Below are 24,194 nucleotides of genomic sequence, written 5' to 3' on the forward strand. Positions count from 1 at the left end.
TTACAAGCTGAGCCCCATGTTAAGCTGCCAGATCGGTTTTCTGTGGACAAATGTTTTTTGGCTTTTAAAGAAAGTTGTGAACTGTATTTACGTTTGTGCCCCTTAATTCTTCTGGTTCAGAACAACAAAAAGTAGGAATCATTATTTCCTTATTACAAGGCGACCCACAGGATTGGGCATTTTCATTGCCTCCCGACTCTCTGTGTCTTAAGTCTGTTGATGCATTTTTTCAGGCTCTTGGGGTTCTGTATGATGAACCAGACAAAGCGACCGTAGCAGAGAGTCAGCTAAAGTCCCTTGTGCAGGGTGACCGACCGGTAGAGGATTATTGTACTCAGTTCAGAAAGTGGTGTGGTCCCTCTGGTTGGAATGAACCTGCTCTCAAAAGCCAGTATAGGTCAGGCCTGTCGGAAAACCTCAAAGACATGTTAGTGTGTTATCCTTGTCCTGATACCTTGGAACAAACCATGACTCTTGCTGTGAGACTGGACAGATGCATTAGGGAGAGACATCTGTTTTTTTCACAGGTTGTGTCCAAACCAAAGATCTGACTGATGAACCGATACAGCTCAGGATGACCAGAAGAGACCAGCGCCGACGCCAGGGTTCATGTTTTTACTGTGGCGACTGTTCCTTCTTCTTGGAGATCACCCAAATCTGAGGGATCAATGGACAAGGTACTGTACTCCCCGGGGTGGTAAGAAATAAGTTACTAGTACCTATCATTATTTCTTTGGGGTCCTACAGGGGTTCAAGAAATGCCTTTATCGATTCTGGTTCTGCCTCTAACTATATTGATCTCAAGTTTGCTGTTCATGTGGGGATACCTATTTCAGCCCTTCCTAGCCCTATTTACATTGTAGCCATTGATTCCACTCCTTTGTTGGGTGGAACGGTCAAGTGTTGTACCCCTGAAATAACCTTGACCGTAGGGGCGTGTCATATGGAGAATTGCTCTTTTCAGATTTTGGAAAATTTGCCCGTAGAAGGGATTTTAGGTATGCCTTGGGTCCAATTACATAATTCTGTTATCAATTGGACCATGGGGAGGTTGAAAGATGGGTCCAAAATGTAACTCCTGTTTACATATTGTTCAAGCGGGAGTCTCTGCTGAAAATAAGACCTTACCTCCTTTTACTGAGGAATATTTAGATGTTTTCGCCACATCTGACCTGGTGAGTCTTCCGCCCCATAGACCATACGACTGCGCTATTGACTTAGTGGCAGGGTCTAGGTTTCCTAAGGGCCGAATATATAACTTGTCTGGTCCGGAACATAATCCCATGAAGGAATATATTAAGGAAAGCCTAAGTAAAGGGCACATTAGACCCGCTGTGTCCCCTATGGGGGCGGGTATTGTTTTGTTAAAAAAAAAGTATGGAGGCCTCAGACCCTGTATTGACTATTGAGAATTGAACAAGATCACTATTAAAAATCAATATTCCCTTCCATTGATTCCAGATTTGTTCAATCAGGTTCTGGGGGCGTCTTGGTTTTCTAAACTTAATTTGAGAGGGGCATATAATTTAATTAGAATTAAGGAAGGGGATGAATGGAAAACTGCTTTTAATACTCCTGAGGGACACTTTGAATACTCAGTCATGCATTTTAGGCTCAGTAATGCTCCGGCAGTTTAAAAAAAATTAACGAATGACATATTCAGAGAACTTATCGGTAGATTTATGATTGTATATCTTGATGATATTTCGATTTTTTTCTTCGAATTGGGATTCCCATGTTACTCATATCAAACAAGTGCTTGAAATTCTAAGAGAAAATCAATTGTCTGCCAAGTTAGAAAAATGTATTTTTGTGGTACAAGAAATTTTGTATCTAGGGTATGTCCTTACTCCACACTTGTTTAAGATGGATCCGGGAAAGGTACGGCTATTCTAGACTGGGTGAGACCATCTTCCCTTAAAGCATTACAACGCTTCCTAGGGTTCTCCAACTATTATCGTAAATTTATTTTAAAAAATTTGGTAATTGCTAGACCCTTAGCCGACCTAACTAAGAAGGGGGCGGATCTTGTTAACTGGCCTGTGGAAGCCATAAAAGTCTTCGAAACCCTTAAGAAGTGTTTTGGGAACGCCCCAATCTTGGATCAGCAGAAACCTTTTGTAGTGGAGGTTGATGCTTCTGAGGATGGGGTGGGGGCAGTTCTTTCTCAGGGACCCTCTAACCTCACTAACCTAAGACCCTGTGCATTCTTTTCATGTAAGTTCTCTCCCACTGAGAGGAATTACGACATTGGAAATTGTGAATTGCTGGCCATTAAGTGGGCTTTTGAGGAGTGGAGACATTTTTTGGAGGGGGCCAAACATTGTATCACTGTTCTTACTGACCATAAAAATGTATTATTTCTCGAGTCCGCTAAACGTCTTAATCCTCGGCAAGCTAGATGGGCATTATTCTTTTCAAGGTTTAATTTTGTTGTCACGTTCCGCCCTGGGGTTAAGAATGTGAAGGCGGATGCCCTGTCACGTTGTTTTCCGGGAGGGGGGAACTTTGAAGACCCGGGTCCCATTTTGGCTGAAGGGGTGGTGGTCTCTGCTCTTTATCCTGAATTGGAGGCAGAGGTTCAGGCAGCCCAGGCAGAGGCTCCTGATCTTTGTCCTCCTGGGAGGTTGTTTGTGCCTCTCGCTTTACGACACAAGGTTTTTAAGGAGCACCACGATACTGTCCTTGCTGGGCACCCAGGGGGTAGAGCCACAGTGGATCTCATTGCTTGGAGATTCTGGTGGCCGGCGCTTCGTAAGTCGGTTGAGGGTTTTGTGGCAGCCTGTGAGACCTGCACTCGTGCCAAAGTCCCTCATTCACAGCCATCAGGTCCTCTCCTTCCGTTACCCATTCCTTCCCGTCCTTGGACACATCTGTCCATGGACTTCATTACGGACCTGCCTCGTTCCTCGGGGAAGAATGTGATTCTGGTGGTGGTGGACCGTTTTATTTCATTCCTTTTCCTGGGTTGCCCAATGCTAAAACGCTGGCGCAGGCATTTATTGATCACATTGTCAAATTGCATGGTATTCCTTCAGACTTAGTCTCTGATAGGGGCACGCAGTTTGTTTCCAGATTCTGGAAGGCTTTCTGTTCTCGCTTGGGGGTTCGGTTGTCATTCTCTTCTGCTTTCCACCCGCAGTCGAATGGCCAGACGGAGCGCGTCAATCAGAATCTGGAGATATATCTGCGCTGTTTTATGGCGGAGAATCAGGAAGATTGGTGTTCTTTTTTGTCCCTTGCTGAGTTTGCTTTAAATAACCGTCGTCAGGAGTCCCCTGATAAGTCACCATTTTTTGGTGCATATGGGTTTCATCCGCAGTTTGGGACATTCTCTGAAGAGGGGTCTTCTGGTTTACCTGATGAGGATAGATTCTCCTCGTCTTTGTCATCTATTTGGCAAAAGATTCAGGATAATCTAAAGAGCATGAGTGAGAGATATAAGCGTGTGGCGGATAAGAGACGTGTGCCTGGTCCTGGCCTGAATGTTGGTGATCTGGTGTGGTTGTCTACTAAGAATATCAAATTAAAGGTTCCCTCCTGGAAGTTGGGTCCTAAGTTTATTGGGCCTTACAAAATCTTGTCCGTCATCAATCCCGTTGCCTACTGTCTTGATCTTCCTCAGACTTGGAAGATCCATAACGTTTTTTCACAAGTCCTTATTAAAACCTTATGTCCAACCCACTGTACCTGTCACGGATGGTGTAACAGAAAACAAGAAGTTACAAATAAGGATCCGACTGGCTTGATCTGAAACTAAGGAACAAAAGGGTGACCCCCTATTTAAGCCCGGAAACTCTCCCTGTCTTCTCAGCCCATGCAAAGATCTCTATGATACAAAATTGCATGCCCTCGTGCCTCGACTGTATGACACCTAATATAATAGTGAGGGGACACGACCACCTCCCTACACTTAATACGGAGGGAGTCACGGTCACCTAGGATCAAGCAAACAGGAAAACACAAAACAAAGACTTATCTGTAGAAGGATCAGTTGTAGCATCCAGCATGTACACACTCCAGGAAGTTATATAAACCGCAAAGTGATGCAGTATGGGAAGGGATTTAAAGGGATGCAATCAGTGCAACTACATGACAGCTGAGAGATGCTAACGAGATGACAAAACGAAAGCAAAACAAAAGAACCTCAAGCAGGAGGTTCTGAAGAACGTCTGTCAGAGCTTCTCAGATGTCTGGTGGTGACAGTACCCCTCCTTCTACGAGTGGACTCCGGACACTCAGAGCCCACCTTCTCAGGATGGGACCTATGGAAAGCCCTGATGAGATGAGTGGCCTTAATGTCCGTCACTGGGACCCACATCCTCTCCTCAGGACCATAACCCTCCCAATGAACGAGGTACCGGAGAGAACCGTGGCCAACACGAGAATCCACAATCCTAGAGACCTGAAATTCAAGATTACCATCAACCACAATCGGAGGAGGAGGCAAAGACGAGGGTACAATGGGTTGGACATAAGGTTTTAATAAGGACTTATGAAAAACATTATGGATCTTCCAAGTCTGATGAAGATCAAGACGGTAGGCAACAGGATTGATGACGGACAAGATTTTTTAAGGCCCAATAAACTTAGGACCCAACTTCCAGGAGGGAACCTTCAATTTGATATTCTTAGTAGACAACCACACCAGATCACCAACATTCAGGTCCGGACCAGGCACGCGTCTCTTATCCGCCACACGCTTATATCTCTCACTCATGCTCTTTAGATTATCCTGAATCTTTTGCCAAATAGATGACAAAGACGAGGAGAATCTGTCCTCATCAGGTAAACCAGAAGACCCCTCTCCAGAGAATGTCCCAAACTGCGGATGAAACCCATATGCACCAAAAAATGGTGACTTATCAGAGGACTCCTGACGACGATTATTTAACCACTTCAGCCCCGCTAGGTGAAACCCCCTTCATGACCAGGCCACTTTTTACACTTCGGCACTACACTCCTTTCACCGTTTATCGCTCGATCATGCAACTTACCACCCAAATGAATTTTACCTCCTTTTCTTCTCACTAATAGAGCTTTCATTTGGTGGTATTTTATTGCTGCTGACATTTTTACTTTTTTTGTTATTAATCAAAATGTAACGATTTTTTTGCAAAAAAATGACATTTTTCACTTTCAGCTGTGAAATTTTGCAAAAAAAACGACATCCATATATAAATTTTTCGCTAAATTTATAGTTCTACATGTCTTTGATTAAAAAAAAATGTTTGGGCAAAAAAAATAAATGGTTTGGGTAAAAGTTATAGCATTTACAAACTATGGTACAAAAATGTGAATTTCCGCTTTTTGAAACGGATCTGATTTTCTGAGCACCTGTCATGTTTCCTGAGGTTCTACAATGCCCAGACAGTAGAAAAACCCCACAAATTACCCCATTTCGGAAAGTAGACACCCTAAGGCAGGGGTGCACAACCTGCGGCCCGCGGGCCGCATGCGGCCCCCAGAGCCATGGTTTGCGGCCCCCGCCCTGCTGGGCAGAAACACAGCTGATCCTGCAATCAGCTGTGTTTCTGCACAGAGCGCCGCACAGCAGATGGATCACAGGTTTTGCTCCTCTACTGTAGCAGGAGCAGAAAGGGTCCCCGGCTATTAGTGAGAGCGGGGAAGCCGAGGAGAAGACAGAAGCGCTTTATTAGCGCTTCTGCCTTCTCTTCTATGAGCACTCTGCAGTGTGGACCCAGCGATCATGTGATCTCTGGGTGTCTCGGGAACAGAGGAGCGCTGCCCTGGTACAAAGCCTCCGCAGCAGGCTGGTTTCCCTAAAACTGGGGCTCCTTTGGATGATCCAGCTACAGTGGTAATAGTACAAAAAAAAGTCACTTATTGTCTCCCAAAAGGTCTTTCAGTGACCTCTTGGGGACAAATTATGTGGTAAAAATATATATTAAAAAAAAGTTAAAAAATGATTCAAAAAAATTTGAAAACAAAATAAATTAAAAAATTAAATAAAAAGGAAAAAGTGCTTAATAAAAGAGAGTGTTCACTGTCCCACCACAGTCTTTTTGTGACCTCTTGGGGAACATATTATGTAGCAGAAATATATTAAGTAAAAAAAAAAAAAAAAAGATACATAAAAGAAAACTGGTGTCAGTTTGCATATTGAAAGAATAAGGAGCTATAGTTTGAAAAAAATATAGTTTTTAAAAACGTTTTGTACAGTTTCCCCCAAATAAAAATTGTTGCAAAAATTATTTTGGTAGTTCAACAAATAAGATAGTTACAACCATTTGAACCACCACGCGCGCTAAATCACAAAAAAGTGTTTGGTCCTTAAGGCCTTTTCGGGCCTGGTCATTCAAGCGTTAACCAATAGGCGCCTTCCCCACTAGCAAGGTAATGTGCTTACTGGTTACTGCAGAGCGCCTATAACTGGATTGGCAGGAGATGGTAGTAACCAGTGAGCTCCGTCCTCTGCAGTGAAGGAAAACGCTGATTTAGAAATAGGAGGCAGGATGGAAGGAAATGTCACCACTTTTCTGGTAAAAAATTATTTTTAACAAGTTCCTGCAGCATGGCCTCTGAAATCGAAAATTCATAATTACCTGCTCCACTCCGCTCTGGTCCTCTGCGCTGCCTCCATCTTCCGGTTCCTGCTCTGTTTACACCTGTCAGTGCATGGCCATGGTCACTTGCACGGCTCCAGTCAATGACTGGCTTCAGCATTGACACGCTGCTTGTGGCCACATCACCGCCTAAGCCAGTCATTGTCTGGAGTGGTGTATGACCATGTCCATGCACTACCAGGTGTAAACAGCGGAGGCAATTCGAAGAACCAGAGAGGCGGGGAAGTATAACTCTTCGGTTTCAGGGGTTATGCTGCAGCACGATATTTGGGACAATTACTGGGAACAAGTGTTCATAGGAGCGCTCATATCTTATATCTGGCCGGTATAATCGTGCAGCTGATCAGTCGATTATCAAGGAATTGCTCATTTGTCAGCTGATTTGCATTATTTATCAGGATGAAAGATGTCCGATTATCTGCAGCACGACTGTGGCAGCGATCACTCCTCCCCAGTCACTTTGCACTGGCTTGTGTAATAGGCAGATGAGCGCCGATCAACATTTTTTTATTTGCGGCCCCTTGAAAATAGAACGATGTGACAATGCGGCCCCCAGACCAAAAAAGGTTGTGCACCCCTGCCCTAAGGTATTCGCTGATGGGCATAGTGAGTTCATAGAACTTTTTATTTTTTGTCACAAGTTAGCGGAAAATGATGATGATTTTTTTTTTTTTTTCTTACAAAGTCTCATATTGCACTAACTTGCGACAAAAAATTAAAAATTCTAGGAACTCACCATGCCCCTCACAGAATACCTTGGGGTGTCTTCTTTCCAAAATGGGGTCACTTGTGGGGTAGTTATACTGCCCTGGCAATTTAGGGGCCCAAATGTATGAGAAGAACTTTGCAATCAAAATGTGTAAGAAATGACCGGTGAAATCCGAAAGGTGCACTTTGGAATATGCGCCCCTTTGCCCACCTTGGCAGCAAAAAAGTGTCACACATCTGGTATCGCCGTACTCAGGAGAAGTTGGGGAATGTGTTTTGGGGTGTCATTTTACATATACCCATGCTGGGTGAGAGAAATATCTTGGCAAACGACAACTTTTCCCATTTTTATATACAAAGTTGGCATTTGACCAAGATATTTTTCTCACCCAGCATGGGTATATGTAAAATGACACCCCAAAACACATTCCCCAACTTCTCCTGAGTACGGCGATACCAGATGTGTCACACTTTTTTGCTGCCAAGGTGGGCAAAGGGGCACATATTCCAAAGTGCACCTTTCGGATTTTGCAGGCCATTTTTTACACATTTTGATTGCAAAGTTCTTCTCACACATATGGGCCCCTAAATTGCCAGGGCAGTATAACTACGCCACAAGTGACCCCATTTTGGAAAGAAGACACCCTAAGGTATTCCGTGAGGGGCACTGCGAGTTCCTCGAATTTTTTTTTTTTTGTCACAAGTTAGCGGAAAATGATGATGATTTTATTTTTTTATTTTTTTCTTACAAAGTCTCATATTCCACTAACTTGCGACAAAAAATAAAAAATTCTAGGAACTCACCATGCCCTTCACAGAATACCTTGGGGTGTCTTCTTTCCAAAATGGGGTCACTTGTGGGGTAGTTATACTGCCCTGGCAATTTAGGGGCCCATATGTGTGAGAAGTACTTTGCAATCAAAATGTGTAAAAAATGGCCTGCAAAATCCGAAAGGTGCACTTTGGAATATGTGCCCCTTTGCCCACCTTGGCATCAAAAAAGTGTCACACATCTGGTATTGCCGTACTCAGGAGAAGTTGGGGAATGTGTTTTGGGGTGCCATTTTACATATACCCATGCTGGGTGAGAGAAATATGTTGGCAAAAGACAACTTTTCCCATTTTTTTATACAAAGTTGGCATTTGACCAAGATATTTATCTCACCCAGCATGGGTATATGTAAAATGACACCCCAAAACACATTCCCCAACTTCTTCTGAGTACGGCGATACCAGATGTGTCACACTTTTTTGCAGCCTAGATGCGCAAAGGTGCCCAAATTCCTTTTAGGAGGGCATTTTTAGACATTTGGATCCCAGACTTCTTCTCACGCTTTAGGGCCCCTAAAAAGCCAGGGCAGTATAAATACCCCACATGTGACCCCACTTTGGAAAGAAGACACCCCAAGGTATCCAATGAGGGGCCTGGCAAGTTCATAGAATTTTTTTTTTTTTCGCATAAGTTAGCGGAAATTGATTTTTTTTTTGTTTTTTCTCACAAAGTCTCACTTTCCGCTAACTTAGGACAAAAAGTTCAATCTTTCATGGACTCAATATGCCCCTCAGCAAATACCTTGGGGTGTCTTCTTTCCAAAATGGGGTCAGTTGTGGGGTGTTTGTACTGCCCTGGCATTTGAGGGTCTCCGCAATCATTACATGTATGGCCAGCATTAGGAGTTTCTGCTATCCTCCTTATATTGAGCATACAGGTAATGAGATTTTTTTTTCAGTTCAGCCTCTGGGCTGAAAGAAAAAAATGAACGGCACAGATTTCTTCATTCGCATCGATCAATGTGGATGAAAAAATCTCTGCCAAAAAAGAAAAATGGAGGGGAAAGGCGTCTGCCAGGACATAGGAGCTCCGCCCTACATCCATACCCACTTAGCTCGTATGCCCTGGCAAACCAGATTTCTCCATTCGCATCAATCGATGTGGATGAATAAATCATTGCCGGGATTTTTTTTTTTATATATATATATATATATATATATATACAAAGTGCTTGCCAAAGCATAGGAACGCCGCCTCCTCCTCAGCTCGTATGCCTCGGCAAACGTATCTGTCACTGCAGAGGAGAAAATCCCGTCTTGCAGCGCCGCATACACCGACTTGCGTGTAATCTGACAGCAGCGCAATGCTTCTGTCAGAATGCACATCGGTGCTGCAGCTGGTCGATCGGTTGGTCCACCTGGAAGGTAAAAAAACAAAAAAAAAAAAAAAAGAAAAAACCAGGCCACAACGCAATAATTTTATTAACTTTGGAACAGAACATGTAACTTTAACTTTTGGAACTAAACATTAACCTGTTTGCTTACCTGTTTTTTTTTTTTTGTTTTTTTTTTTTGTTTTTTTACCTTTATAGAACAAACCTCTCCTTCCCCATGGGACAATGTGCAAAGCGCAAATCGCCCAAAGATGTGGCGAAGTGCGTTATGCACTTTGTCCCATGTGAAAGGAGACGTTTGCAGCAGCTGTGAGTGAATGGGCCCTAATAGCCCTGTGTACCTGTCCTGTGAGATGATCCCTATGCTAATAGTGTACCTGTGAGTGGTACTTCCGGAAACACTCTCCAAAGCATAGGGCAGGGTGGTCCGGACAGTCAGGACAGAAATAGCGGGTGTCACGCCTTATTCCACTCCTGCTACAGACACAACATTTTTTTCGGGGTGGCGGTCGGTTTGAGGTACCAGCAACGACACTGGGGAAGTGTCGCTCGTGTAGACGGCTAACTACACTGGTGGATGGGGCCACGGAACCTCCTGGATACAGGAGGTTCGCGATGATCTCTTCCTGAAATTTGAGGAAGGATCCAGTTCTCCCAGCCTTACTGTAGAGAACAAAACTATTGTACAGAGCCAATTGAATTAAATATACAGACACCTTCTTATACCAGCGTCTGGTGCGTCGGGAAACTAAATACGGAGACAACATCTGGTCATTGAAGTCGACCCCTCCCATGTGGAGGTTATAGTCGTGGACTGAGAGGTGCTTTTCAATGACACGGGTTGCTCGCTCAATTTGTATTGTCGTGTCTGCGTGAATGGAGGAGAGCATGTAAACGTCACGCTTGTCTCTCCATTTCACCGCGAGCAGTTCTTCGTTACACAGTGCGGCCCTCTGCCCCCTTGCAAGACGGGTGCTAACGAGCCGTTGGGGGAAGCCCGCGCGACTAGTTCGCGCGGTACCACAGGCGCCAATCCGTTCTAGAAACAAATGCCTAAAGAGGGCCACACTTGTGTAGAAATTGTCCACATAAAGATGGTACCCCTTGCCGAATAAGGGTGACACCAAGTCCCAAACTGTCTTCCCACTGCTCCCCAGGTAGTCAGGGCAACCGACCGGCTCCAGGGTCTGATCTTTTCCCTCATAGACCCGAAATTTGTGGGTATAGCCTGTGGCCCTTTCACAGAGCTTATACAATTTGACCCCATACCGGGCGCGCTTGCTTGGGATGTATTGTTTGAAGCCAAGGCGCCCGGTAAAATGTATAAGGGACTCGTCTACGCAGATGTTTTGCTCTGGGGTATAAATATCTGCAAATTTCAGGTTGAAATGGTCTATGAGGGGCCGAATTTTGTGGAGCCGGTCAAAAGCAGGGTGGCCCCTGGGACGGGAGGTGCTGTTATCACTAAAGTGCAGGAAACGCAGGATGTCTCAAATCGTGTCCTGGACATAGCAGCAGAGAACATGGGCATGTGATGAATTGGGTTCGTGGACCAATATGACTGCAATTCATGCTTTTTTGTCAGGCCCATGTTGAGGAGGAGGCCCAGAAAAGTTTTAATTTCGGAAACTTGGACTGGTTTCCACCGGAAAGGCTGGGCATAAGAGCTTCCCGGGTTAGCGGTTATAAATTGTGTGGCATATCTGTTTGTTTCGGCCACAACTAAGTCTAAAAGCTCCGCAGTCAAGAACAGCTCAAAAAATCCCAGGGCCGAACCGATCTGAGCTGTCTCAACCCGAACTCCAGACTGGGCAGTGAAAGGGAAAACTACGGGTGCGGCTGAAGTTGGGGACTGCCAATCAGGGTTTGCCAGCACCTCTGGGATTCTAGGGGCTCTACGGGCACGTCTTTGCGGTGGCTGCGACGGGGTCACTACTGCACGTGCCACCGTACCAGCTTCAACTACCCTTCTGGTGCTCGCTACTTCACCAGGTTGTACGGCAGTGCTGGTACTAGGTCCAGGAAGGGCTGGGCTGCTGGTGTATGCCTCACCACGTAATCCGACAGCACCAGCCCCACTCTGCTGCTCTTGAAGCGGATCCTGCGCAACCTGCGGTCTAGCGACACGGGGCCGGGTACGCCTGCTGCTATCAGGGACCTCAACCTCCTCGTCCGAACTTTGGGTCAGAGAGCCACTGCTTTCTACAGGTTCGTATTCTGACACGCTGGATTCATCAGATGAGGGTTCCCACTCCTCATCCGACTGGGTCAGAAGCCTGTAGGCCTCTTCAGAGTAATACCCCCTGTTAGACATGTGGGCAACTAAATTTAGGGGTATTCCCTGAGACTACCTAAGAAAAAAAAGCAAGCCTGTCTTACAAAGGGGAGGCTAGCGAAGTACCGGAGGCCGCTGCGGTTGATAAAAAATATCAAAACAGATTTTTTTATCGCCGCAGTGCGTGTAAAGTGAATGTGCAGTGATCAAAAAAAATAAAAATTTTTGTCACTGCGGTGGGGCGGGCGTGGGCGAACGCACGTGTGGGCGACCGATCAGGCCTGATCGGGCAAACACTGCGTTTTGGGTGGAGGGCGAACTAAAGTGACACTAGTACTATTATAGATCTGACCGTGATCAGTTTTGATCACTTTCAGATACTATAAAAGTACAAATGCTGATTAGCGATACGCTAATCAGCGAATAACGGACTGCGGTGCGGTGGGCTGGGCGCTAACTGATCGCTAACTACCTAACCAAGGGACCTAAACTATACCTAAAACCTAACGGTCAATACCAGTGAAAAAAAAAAAGTGACAGTTTGCACTGATCACTTTTTTTCCTTTTCACTAGTGATTGACAGGGGCAAGAAGGGGTGATCAAAGGGTTAATTGGGTGCTGGGAGGTGATCTGGGGGCTAAGTGTACTGTAGTGGGTACTCACAGTGATGATGTGCTCCTCTGCTCCTCTCCTGGAACCAACCGACCAAAAGAAGGAGCAGAGGAGCACAGCAGCCATATAACCACATCATATTTACTAATATGTGGGGTTAAATGGCTGCTGATTGGATTTTTTGAAAATCATCAACCTGCCAGCCAATGATCGTGGCCGGCAGGTTGATGACGAACTTCTTCTTTGAATTTTGCCGGCCCGCGATGCGCATGCGCGGGCCGGCATACCCGGAAATCTCGCGTCTCGCGAGAGGACGCATCGGCGCGTCCACTCAGAAGAGCACGACCGCCGCGAAGACGCAATCCTGCGTGCGGCGGTCGTGAGGAAGTTAAAGCAAACTAAGCAAGGGACAAAAAAGAACACCAATCCTCCTGATTCTCCGCCACAAAACAGCGCAGATATGTCTCCAGATTCTGATTGACATGCTCCGTCTGGCCATTCGACTGCGGGTGGAAAGCAGAAGAGAATGACAACCGAACCCCCAAGCGAGAACAGAAAGCCCTCCATAATCTGGAAACAAACTGCGTGCCCCTATCAGAGACTATGTCTGAAGGAATACCATGCAATTTGACAAAGTGATCAATAAATGCCTGCGTCTTAGCATTGGGCAAGCCAGGAAAAGGAATGAAATGCACCATTTTGCTAAAACGGTCCACCACCACCAGAATCACAGTCTTCCCCGAGGAACAAGGCAGGTCCGTAATGAAGTCCATGGACAGATGTGTCCAAGGACGGGAAGGAATGGGTAACGGAAGGAGAGGACCTGATGGCCGTGAATGAGGGACTTTGGCACGAGCGCAGGTCTCGCAGGCTGCCAAAAAAAACCTCAACCAACTTACGAAGCGCCGGCCACCAGAATCTCCGAGCGATGAGATCCACTGTGGCTCTACCCCCCGGGTGCCCAGCAAGGACAGTATCGTGGCGCTCCTTAAAAACCTTGTGTCTTAAAGCGAGAGGCACAAACAACCTCCAGGAGGACAAAGATCAGGAGCCTCTGCCTGGGCTGCCTGAACCTCTGCCTCCAATTCAGGATAAAGAGCAGAGACCACCACCCCTTCAGCCAAAATGGGACCCGGGTCTTCAAAATTCCCACCTCCCGGAAAACAACGTGACAGGGCATCCGCCTTCACATTCTTAACCCCAGGGCGGAACGTGACAACAAAATTAAACCTTGAAAAGAACAAAGACCATCTGGCCTGTCTCGGGTTCAGACGCTTAGCTGACTCCAAGTAGGCCAGATTCTTATGGTAGGTAAACACGGTAATAGGGTGTCTGGCTCCCTCTAGCCAATTGCGCCATTCCTCAAAAGCTAACTTGATGGCCAACAACTCCCTATCTCCCACATCGTAATTTCTCTCTGCAGAGGAGAGTTTCTTCGAGAAAAAGGCACACGGACGCCATTTGGCAGGAGAGGGACCCTGAGACAAGACCGCACCCACACCCACCTCAGAAGCGTCCACCTCAACAATGAAGGGCAGAGAGACATCAGGTTGTACCAAGATGGGAGCGGAAGCAAAACTCTCCTTGATACTAGAAAAGGCCTTACGCGCTTCTACCGACCAGGAGGAAAAATCTACCCCCTTTCTAGTCATATCAGTGAGTGGCTTAACAACAGAGGAATAATTCAAAATAAACTTCCTGTAATAATTGGCAAAACCCAAAAAACGCATCAGCGCCTTCTGATTCTCAGGAAGCTCCCATTCAAGCACAGCGCGGACCTTCTCGGGGTCCATGCGAAAACCAGAAGCGGAGAGAAGAAACCCCAGAAATTGAATTTCTGGAACCGCAAACATACAGTTTTCCAGTTTAGCGTACAATTTATTCTCCCGCAGGATGAGCAAGACCTGATGTAGGTGGTCCTTATGAGTTTTGAAATCAGGAGAAAAAATCTAAATGTCATCTAGATACACTAGTACAAATTTCCCCACTAAATGATAAAAAATGCTGAAAGACGGCTGGAGCATTCATCAAACCAAAAGGCATAACCAAATTCTCAAAATGACCCTCAGGTGTATTGAAGGCCGTCTTCCATTCGTCTCCTTCTCTGACCAGGTTGTATGCCCCTCTTAGATACAACTTGGAAAAAACTTTAATCCCAACAATCTGGTTAAACAGGTCCGGGATCAGAGGAAGCAGATAAGGGTCACGAATTGTGATACTGTTCAGCTCCCTGAAATCCAGACATGGTCTTAAAGAACCATCTTTTTTCTTAACAAAGAAAAAAACAGCGGCAACAGGTGACTTCGAGGGTCGTATGTGTCCCTTTCTTAGGCTCTCAGAGATATAAGCATGCATAGCGACCCTTTCAGGTTGGGATAGATTGTATAAACGAGATTTAGGCAGCTTGGCGCCTGGGATGAGATTAATAGGGCAATCGTACTCCCTGTGAGGGGGCAGTTCCTGAACACCACTCTCAGAAAACACATCCGAAAATTCAGAGAGAAAAGATGGTACAGTCTTAGTAGAAACCTCTGAAACAGATGTCGTGAGGCAATTCCCTCTGCAAAAGTCACTCCAACCATTTATTTGCCTCGCTTGCCAATCAATGGTAGGGTTATGTTTAGTGAGCCAGGGTAGCCCCAACACTAGAGGAGTAGGCAACCCGCCTAGGACGAAACATGACACATCCTCAACATGAGTATCACTCACAATCAAACGGATATTGTGAACTATGCCATTCAACGATTTCTGAGAAAGTGGAGCGGAATCAATAGCAAAAACAGGTATATCCTTTCCCAAAGTGCATACCTGGAAACCATGTGTTATAGCAAATTGATTATCAATGAGATTGACAGCTGCTCCACTATCTACAAAAATCTCACAAAAAATGTTCTTGCTCTCTAGCGCCACCCTGGCAGGTAGGACAAAACAGGGACTACAAGCAAACGGAAAACCTTCAATTTCCGCATCAACCTTGCCAATAGTAACAGATGGAACGTTTTTAGAGGATTTTTATCTTTTTGTTTCTTTATTACTCTCAAAAAACTGCCTGAATCTCCTAGAGGGACAAACCTTTGCCAAATGATTTATACGTCCACAACAGAAACAAACCCTCCTCTGAGAGCTGAATCCTCTGTTGTTAGAGGCAAGCAAACCCAGCTGCATGGGCTCCTGCTCAGAGGGGATTGAGAGAGACTGAGACCCCTGCGCACTGAATGAGACCGCCGCACTGTCCTTGGACTGAGTATGACAGGAAGGAGTGATCTCTCCTCTCTCTCTAAGACGCCTGTCAATACGAACGGCCCGAGACATGGCAGACTCCAAAGAGATAGGTCTCTCATGAAAGGCAAATGCATCTTTCAATCCCTCTGAAAGACCATGGCAAAATTTTGTGCAGCATCATTCCAACCAGTATCAGATGCCCATCTCCGAAATTATGAACAGTATATCTCTGCGGACTGTTTACCCTGGCATAAAAGACGTAGTCTAGAGTCAGCCAGAGCAATACGATCCGGATCATCATATATCTGACCCAGGGCTAAAAAAAATTCATCCACTGAACAGAGGGGCTGTGCCCCCACCGCCAGCGAAAAGGCCCAGGACTGAGCGTTATCCCTGAGTAGCGAGATGATGATCCCCACCCTCTGCTCCTCATCACCAGAGGAATGGGGAAGTAGGCGAAAATGGAGTTTGCAAGCCTCTCTAAAACGAACAAAATTCTCACTACCCCCGGAGAACGTATCCGGAAGCGAGATTTTAGGCTCAGAACAAATTCCATGAACGCAAGCAGAATCGGTCACCTCAAACTGAGAGACAGTTTTCCGGAGATCTGCTACCTCCAGTGAAAGACCCTGCATGCGGTCAATCAAGGTTGAAACCGGATTCATGCTTAAGACGGTTTTGGTGGTTTATAATGTCATGGATGGTATTACAGAAAACTAGAAGACACAAATAAAGATCTGACTGACTTGATCCAAAACTAAGGAATCAAAGGGTAAGCCCTGTAACAGCCCTAGCTCTCTCCCTTACTGCTCAGCCTATGAAAAAATCTCAATGGTAGAAAATTGCATACCTTCGTTCCTCGACTGTATGACACCTGAACACCCTATAATAGTGAGGGGACACGACCACCGGCTCCCTACACTTAATACGGAGGTAGTCAGGGTCACCTAGGATCAAGCAAACAGGAAAACACAAACAAATGAACAGACTTATCTGTAGAAGCATCAGTTGTAGCTTCCAGCATGCACACACTCCAGGAAGTTGTATAAACCGCAAAGTGATGCAGTATGGGAAGGGATTTAAAGGGATGCAATCAGTGCAACTAGATGACAGCTGAGAGAGGGAAACGAGATGACAAAACTAAAGCAAAACAAAAGAACCTCAAGCAGGAGGTTCTGAAGAACGTCTGTCAGAGCTTCTCAGATGTCTGGCGGTGACATTATTCCTTGCAAAAGTCTTCCAGTTCTGTGAGATTCCTGGGCTGTCTTGTCTGCACTGCTCTTTTGAGGTCTATCTACAGATTAAGGGCTCATTCTGACAGCCGAATGAATGAGTCTGCATATGTTCCGCAATTTTGCAGAACAGGTGCGGACCCATTAATTTCAACGGGGCCACAAAAGATGCAGACAGCATATTGTGTGCTGTCCGCATCCGTGGTTCCGTTCTGCTGCCCCGCAAAAGAAGATGTTCTATTCTTGTCCACAATCACGGACAAAAATAGGCATTTTCTATTATAGTTGCAGCCATGTGCGGTCCACAAATTGCAGAACACACATGGCCGGCATCCTTGTTTTGCGGATTCGCAAAACACTACGGTCGTGTGAATGTGCGCTTACAATGATGTTCAGATAAGGGGACTGTAAGGACTATGGTAAAACCTTCAGCTTGCGCCATTTGAAGTAGTCTATTGTGGTTTTTGAGGTGTGTTTATGATTATTATCCATTTGTAGAAGTCATCCACTTTTCAACTTCAGCTTTTTTACAGTTGGTGTTAGGTTTTCTTCCAGAATTTGCTGGAATTTCAGATGAATTCAATCTTCCCTCCACCCGTAAAATGTTCCCCGTGCCTTGGCTGCAACACAATCCCAAAGCATGATTAATCCACTCCCATGTTTAATGGTTGGAGAGGTGTTCTTTTCATGAAATTCTGTGTTTTCCTTCAATCATACCTTTTCTCATTGTGGCCAAAGAATTCTATTTTAACCTCAATGGTCCACAGGACTTGATTTCTAAATGGATCAGGCTTGTTTAGATGTATTTTTCAAACTTCTGAAGCTGAATTTTGCAGTGAGGACATAGTAGAGGCTTTCTTCTGATGACTCTTCCATGAAGGCTATATTTGTGCAGGTGTCGCTGAACAGTAGAACAATGTACCACAACTTCAGCGTCTGCTACATCTTCCTAAAGGTCTTTTGCAGTCAAGCGGGGGTTCTGATTTATCTTTCTAGCAATCCTACAACCATCTGTCTCTATTCCTGTTAACTGCCATTTCTTAATTACATTTTGAACTTAGGAAATGGCAACCTGAAAACTCTTTTCCTATCTTCTTATATCCTTCTCCTGCTTTGTGGGCCTCAACCTTTTTTATTTTCAGGGTATTGGGCAGCTGCTTAGAAGAACCTATAGCTGCTGTTTTTGGGACAAGTTTAGAGGAGTCTTGGTATTTATAAATCTTTTAAATTTCCACCACCTGGTCTTTCTTAACGGTGATTGTGAACAAGCCTTAAACCTAACTGGCTATTTAAGGTCTGAGACATTGGTCATAGTTATATGAACAATTTAAATCACACCCCTTTCTGTAGAATAAAAAATAAATACATAAATAACAAAAAATATAAATAACATATATACAAATACAAATAAACTTAACTGTTTAAAGGAACAGTAATTTTGACCAGGGGTGCCCAAAATGTTGCATGCCCTATGACCATGAGAACGGGGGTCTCAAAGTCCCATATGTGACTAGAGTGGTAATCAAGATGTGTACCATCACTCTATTCACACCAGGGACTCAGCAATCTCTGTTCTCATGATAGGCAGGGGTTCTACCCATTAATGGGGAGATTCAGCATGTAGTAAGAGGGGCAATTATTCACGGCATGTCATGCATCCGAAATACAAATGAGTTTTATGCCTTGATCATTTCCATATGACATGTTTGTGATGATTCCTGTATCCATGTTTTACCATTCTATGTGCAGGTGTTCAGCCTTACCTTGTATATGATGTTGTTTAATTTCATTGTTTGAAAGTGTTTTTTAAAGTTTGTAATTTTGTTGTGTGTTTTGACATGATTAAGGATTTTGGTCAGAAACATGTTGGCGGTGCTGCTGCATCATGCTGTTTTAATGATTTCTAAATAAAGGATAAAGGATCGAATTTTATCTTCAAGTGGGTAAACCTCTTTTACGTTTGGATTAGCTTGCACAAACCAGCAAGTGTTTCCTGCACTCATACATATGGTTCGCTCAGGAGAATTCATCCATTGAAGCTTTAGTAAACCCTGCTCTCTGTATGCAAAAAATCAGAGCATTCTCCTTATTTGGAAGAAAAATAAGAAAAGGTCGCAACCCAAAATGCCATGGATGTAGACTTTTCAATCGTTCACTATAGACTTTAGGATCTGATGCAGTTTTGCAGCAGATTTCACTGTTCCATTAAAAAGGGTGAAATCTGCACCATAAATTGCAAACATAATTGACTGCAGAGTTCTAAATCCACACTGCAGGTCAATGTGTGCATGGAACAAAAAAGCTAAGTGTGCGTGAGATTTGTGAAATCTCATACAATTTGCTGTTACTGTGTTAGGCCTCTTGCACACGACCGTATATATTTTGCGGTCTGCAAAAAACAGACCCGCAAAAAATACAGATGACATCCGTGTGCATTTCGTATTTTGCGGAACGGAACAGCTGGCCCCTAATAGAACAGTACTATCCTTGTGCGTGATGCAAAATTGGGGGGGACTCTTTTTACTGGCACATTGGGGAGCCTCTTGTTACTGGCACATTGGGGGGCTCTTGTTACTGGCACATTAGGGGGGCTCTTGTTACTGGCACATTGGGGGTCTTATTACTGGCACATGATGGGGGTGCTTATCACTGGCACATGATGGGGGTGCTCATTACTGGCACATAATGGGGGCTCTTATTACTGCACATGATGGGGGGGCCTCTTGTTACTGGCACATTGAGGGGGGGCTCTTATTACTGGCACATGATGGGCGGGGTGCTTATTACTGGCACACGATGGGGGGCTCTTGTTACTGACACATGATGGGGGCTCTTATTACTGGCACATGATGGGGGGTGCTTATTACTGGCACATGATGGGGGCTCTTATTACTGGCACATGATCGGGGGCTCTTGTTACTGGCACATGATGGGGGGGCTCTTGTTACTGGCACATGATTGGGGGGCATCTATGGGGGCACATTTTACTGGCACATGATTGGGGGCACTTATTACTGGCACATGATTGGGGGCACTTCTTACTGGCACATTATTGGTGGGCACTATAGGGGCATCTACTGAGGCCACAAAGAAGGGGTATTTTATATTGGGGGCTCTGTACAGTAGCATTTTATACTGGGACACATTATGGTGGGTACTATGGGGAAGGGGAGAGAGGAGTACTATGGGGTCATCTACGGGGGGCACTAAGAAGGGGTATTTTATACTTGCAAATTATGGGGGCAATGAGGGCATCTACTGGGGCACCATATATGGTGCATTTTATACTGGTACATTATGGGGGGCACTAGGAGGAATGGGGAGAGGAGCACTATGGAGGCATTTACTGGGGGCACTATATAGGGGTATTATATACTGGCACATTATTGTGGCACTATGGGGACATTAGCTCACCTGGGGACATTACAAGGGGGTATTTTTTGCACTGTCACATTATAAGGAGAATTATTTCTACTGGGGGGGCATTATGGTGGGCTTTATTACTCCCCCATGGTATGAGCCCCTAGTAGCAGCACCATCCTCTCCCTGCTCTGCTATCCCTCTGCCCTTTCTCCAAATCCTTATTATGAAATCTTTCTCATTAGGATAAAACACATCAGCTCTACCGAGCCCCCGGCCAAGTGTTGAAGTGATGTCCGAGATCCCCAAGGGCCAAGCCAAGTAATTGTAAGTTTTCATGTGATATATGTTTATGTTATACACATATTGCCTACACTGTGCCACATAGTATACAGTATACCTCTACACTGTGGAGTCTGTTCTATAAGCACCATTGTTTTGTGGCAGTGGACAGAAAATAATCTGAAAGTGCCCCTCCCGAGACCAGGCTCTGGATCCACCACTGTGTGACTGCAGCCTTGTATTCACATTTTGCTGTCAAATTTGCACAAAAAATCAGTTTCACTGTGACGTGTGAGTACGCCCTTAATGGTGAAGCTCAGGTGTCATCAACAACTTCAAAACTGCTTGTCAAATATGGTGCACGCCTTCTTGTTTTTTTTCTAGTTTCAACTCATTGGCACATTGCCAAACATACAGTATTCTATCAAATTACAATCTTGGAACTGAACTACAATCCTAGTAATTTACAATATATTCCATTGATAAATGAGCCAAATGATTATCATTATCACTGTTGATGTGCTGGGGTTTTCCACTATACCTAAGCTTAGTCATCACCAGTCATAATCCATATGGCAATTTGTTCCATATGACTAATGCAGCAGTGAGTAACATGCTTATCTTTATGAGCTGCTAATAATTTATAAACTTTCCTCTTGTAACTCCTTCCATTGCAGACCTGGTTGTGTCATTTAATTTTAATGTGGTTATCTGGGAACTTGATACTGATGATCCCCGCCGATCAGCTGCTGGAAGGTCAGTGTCTAAACTTCATGCGCAGTAAGGACATTCTAACGTCACATGATCACGTGACACGCTAAAGTCACCTGGCTTTGAAGCAGACGCTGGATGTATCAGAAGGGTAATATCTACATCTCCTGCACTCTGGTAATAAATGATCAGTAATATAATACTAAAATAATAATAACCATCCCTAATGATGGTGTTTAGGGTGAGCCTTTAAATGTCATGTGACTCTGTGACGTCAGAGTTTAGACACTTCCTTGTTGGAAAAGGCTGCAGTGCTTAGGTCTCTACCTAGGCCAGTGACGTCACAATAGAATGGTCATGTGGCCTAGATGCAGCTCAGTCCAATTCAAGTGTATAGGGCTGAGCTGCAATGCCAAGAACAGCCACTATACAAAGTATGACGCCAGCGGCGTAACTAGAGTATTATGGGCCCCAGTGCAAACTTTGGATCCAAAACAAGGTCCCTATGGGGAGGAAAAAAAAAAATCACATAAGGAAGGGATGGTGACTGCCCCTGTGAAATCACCAGCAGGGGGCGCTGTGCTGGCCTGTAAGACTGATGTAGTGTACGGGAGAATAATACCCCGTCACTACAGAAGGGTCACTTGGGTATTGTCGTTCCCCCTGTATTTATGGGGAGGTTGGTATAAAACATCTTGTTAATGTAATGCTATGTACTTCCTGTTACTGTGAAATGTGCATGTGCAGGCCGGCTAGGGTGTCATTCCAGCTCTGAGTCACTAGAGGGAGCTAGGGAACCCTAGTTTATATAAGGCCCAGTCAGGAAGTAGTAAGCAGGCAGACAGTGGGAAAAGGAGTCAGAGATGATCCTGTGTCTGAGTCAAGGCCAGGCTATGGGCCTGTGAGAGTAGAGCAGGCCTGAAGCCTGCCGACTAGGAGAGGGTAGTAAGCCCTGTAACCGGGTTCCGGATCCAAGGAAAAGGTTCCCCTCCTGAGTCATCATCCGTTTAGCTGAAACATCATAAGCAAGCAACCAGCCGGGACACAGAATACAACAGAGGCCAATCTGATAAAGCAAGAGGTACTCAAGATAACAGAGGAGGTACTAGATAAGGACAGCTTCAAGGATACGCCAGATATAGGGCATTAGACCTTGGAGAATAAGTCACATGTTTCAGGACCAGTCAGGAATAGTGTGCAAGCCGCCTGTACTGCATCTCCTGTAATCAACACTCTGTAAAGAACATTGCTATAACCGGCCAGTCTGTACTTCTAAGAACCAACTGTATTCAAATAGAAACCAACTGTCTTCCATGGAACTGCGCTTCCAACTGCGTCCATGTATGATTATCACTGACATTCAGTAAAGTTCCAGTTTTGGTTGGCTATCCCGTGGTTGCTTCATTCTTCTACATTACTATACACGGCGTGTCACCGTTTAATTGACACTGGCGTCACGAACATTAAATACCTGCCTGTTCCAGTATTTGCCCCGATTGAAGACGACAGTGGATCCCAGGTTAGTGGGTTAATCTGCACTACAAAGCCCAGCATACACTACTGACCCCCTGGGACACTGCATCGCTCTTTTTGGCGTCACAAACAGGATCCGCATGCTTCTGAAGTGCAGAGAAGTGTGAACTGTGTGCTTTAACTATTCCACCACCGTATTGCGAAGACTGTAACCTTTATTCCTAAATCTGTGGATTACAATTGTGCCTGGGAGGAATCGGAGACGCTGTACTGTGTTGCGCTACCCCCAGAGAGAAAAATCGCATTTGTGGACTGTGATTTATTGGACTTTTCATCAACCTGCTTGCTGTCATTGAATTGCAGCATCAGGACATCTAAAATGGCCGCCGACGCCATGAGGCTTTTTGCTGCGCCACCACGAGGTACAGAGGCGCGAATATTTGGCGCCAAAACCCTCCAAGAAGGAGGAGGAGATTGTCCTGGAGCGCCACCCACCTTGAGAAGTGATGATGCGGCTGGCTTCCCTGAAGAGTTACACCTGGGAGGCGGGCCTCAGATGGAGGTAGACCGGCCCAGTGTGTGGGAGGAGCCAGTGTCGACTCTGCACCCAGTGAGAGAAGAGATGGCTATGGCGTGCGCTGAAGAGCTTGAAGTTGATGCCACGTGTGAGTGGGGCGCCACTCCACCGGACTATCCCGAGTTGGAGGCATGGGACCCTCTAGCCTGGACAGCCACCTCTTGGGGACAAGCCATGGATTTGAGCATAACCCGTCCCCGGTCCCCACCGATCCGTCGCCGGCACGCGCAATGGCCGACTATCATGGCCGAATTGAAAGCTGCGGTCGCCAAGAAAAATACCAGCCGGAAGAAAAGATTCGAAGAAATGGCCAAGTCCAATTAAGGGGACTCCTTCCCGGGTAAGCCCCAGCTGGAAAGGCGCCGCGGGATCGCGGTGGCCTTTGATAAGGAGAGGGGATACGGGTTCATCCAGGAGTTGGGAACTGGCCGGGACTTTTATGTTAACCGGCGGTCGGTGAAGCGTCACTACCTCCCGGAGCATCTTCACAACTTGACAATGGGAGAGATAGTGGAATATACCCCAGCCGAAAGCTTACGGGGCCCCTACGCTACAGCCGTCACTCGCCCGAAGGCGCCGGCTGAAATTTGGGACCCAGAGAAAGAGGAGGTAGACCCGAGTGAGGCCGAGGAGGCGAGAAGTGGGCCGGCCCGAGCCACTCACCTGCATAGTCAGGTTTATCTAAGCCCCAATGTCTTTTGGGAGCCCATCATCTTGCAGGGGCCAGAAGAACCATACCCCCCTCCCGATGCGGTGAGTCGAGAAGAGGAGAGAGAGCGGCTGGACAGCTGCCAGCGGGCGGAAGAATGTGCTGAGGCCCGACGTCTAGCAGCGGCTGCCACCGTTACCTTAGAGGCCACTGTCACCGGACCTCCGGTAGCCCCAATGACCTGCACCAAGGCTGACATAGAGGCTCTACGCAAGAGAGTTTACTGGGTGGAGGACCTCGGGTACGCAGGATGCGTGCAGTGTATCCCGTTTCCCAGAACG

The 24,194-nt window shown here is 45.7% G+C and overlaps 1 protein-coding gene across 2 annotated transcripts in view; it reads left to right on the top strand.

The window, feature by feature from the left end:
• The first annotated feature begins 527 nt into the window (after positions 1 to 527).
• ANXA7 (annexin A7) overlaps positions 528 to 24,194 on the top strand; it is a 118,082-nt gene continuing 94,415 nt past the window's right edge. Inside the window, exon 1 of one of the 2 annotated variants that reach the window (XM_044299303.1) lies at positions 528 to 677. In XM_044299303.1, the coding sequence (XP_044155238.1) occupies positions 610 to 677 (68 nt within the window). In that variant the 5' untranslated portion in view covers positions 528 to 609. The remainder of the gene's footprint in view (positions 678 to 24,194) is intronic. The other variant, XM_044299304.1, reaches the window with a different exon arrangement.

The sequence above is a fragment of the Bufo gargarizans genome, chromosome 6, assembly GCF_014858855.1.
Source record: "Bufo gargarizans isolate SCDJY-AF-19 chromosome 6, ASM1485885v1, whole genome shotgun sequence".
In the NCBI taxonomy this organism is placed as follows: Eukaryota; Metazoa; Chordata; class Amphibia; order Anura; family Bufonidae; genus Bufo; species Bufo gargarizans.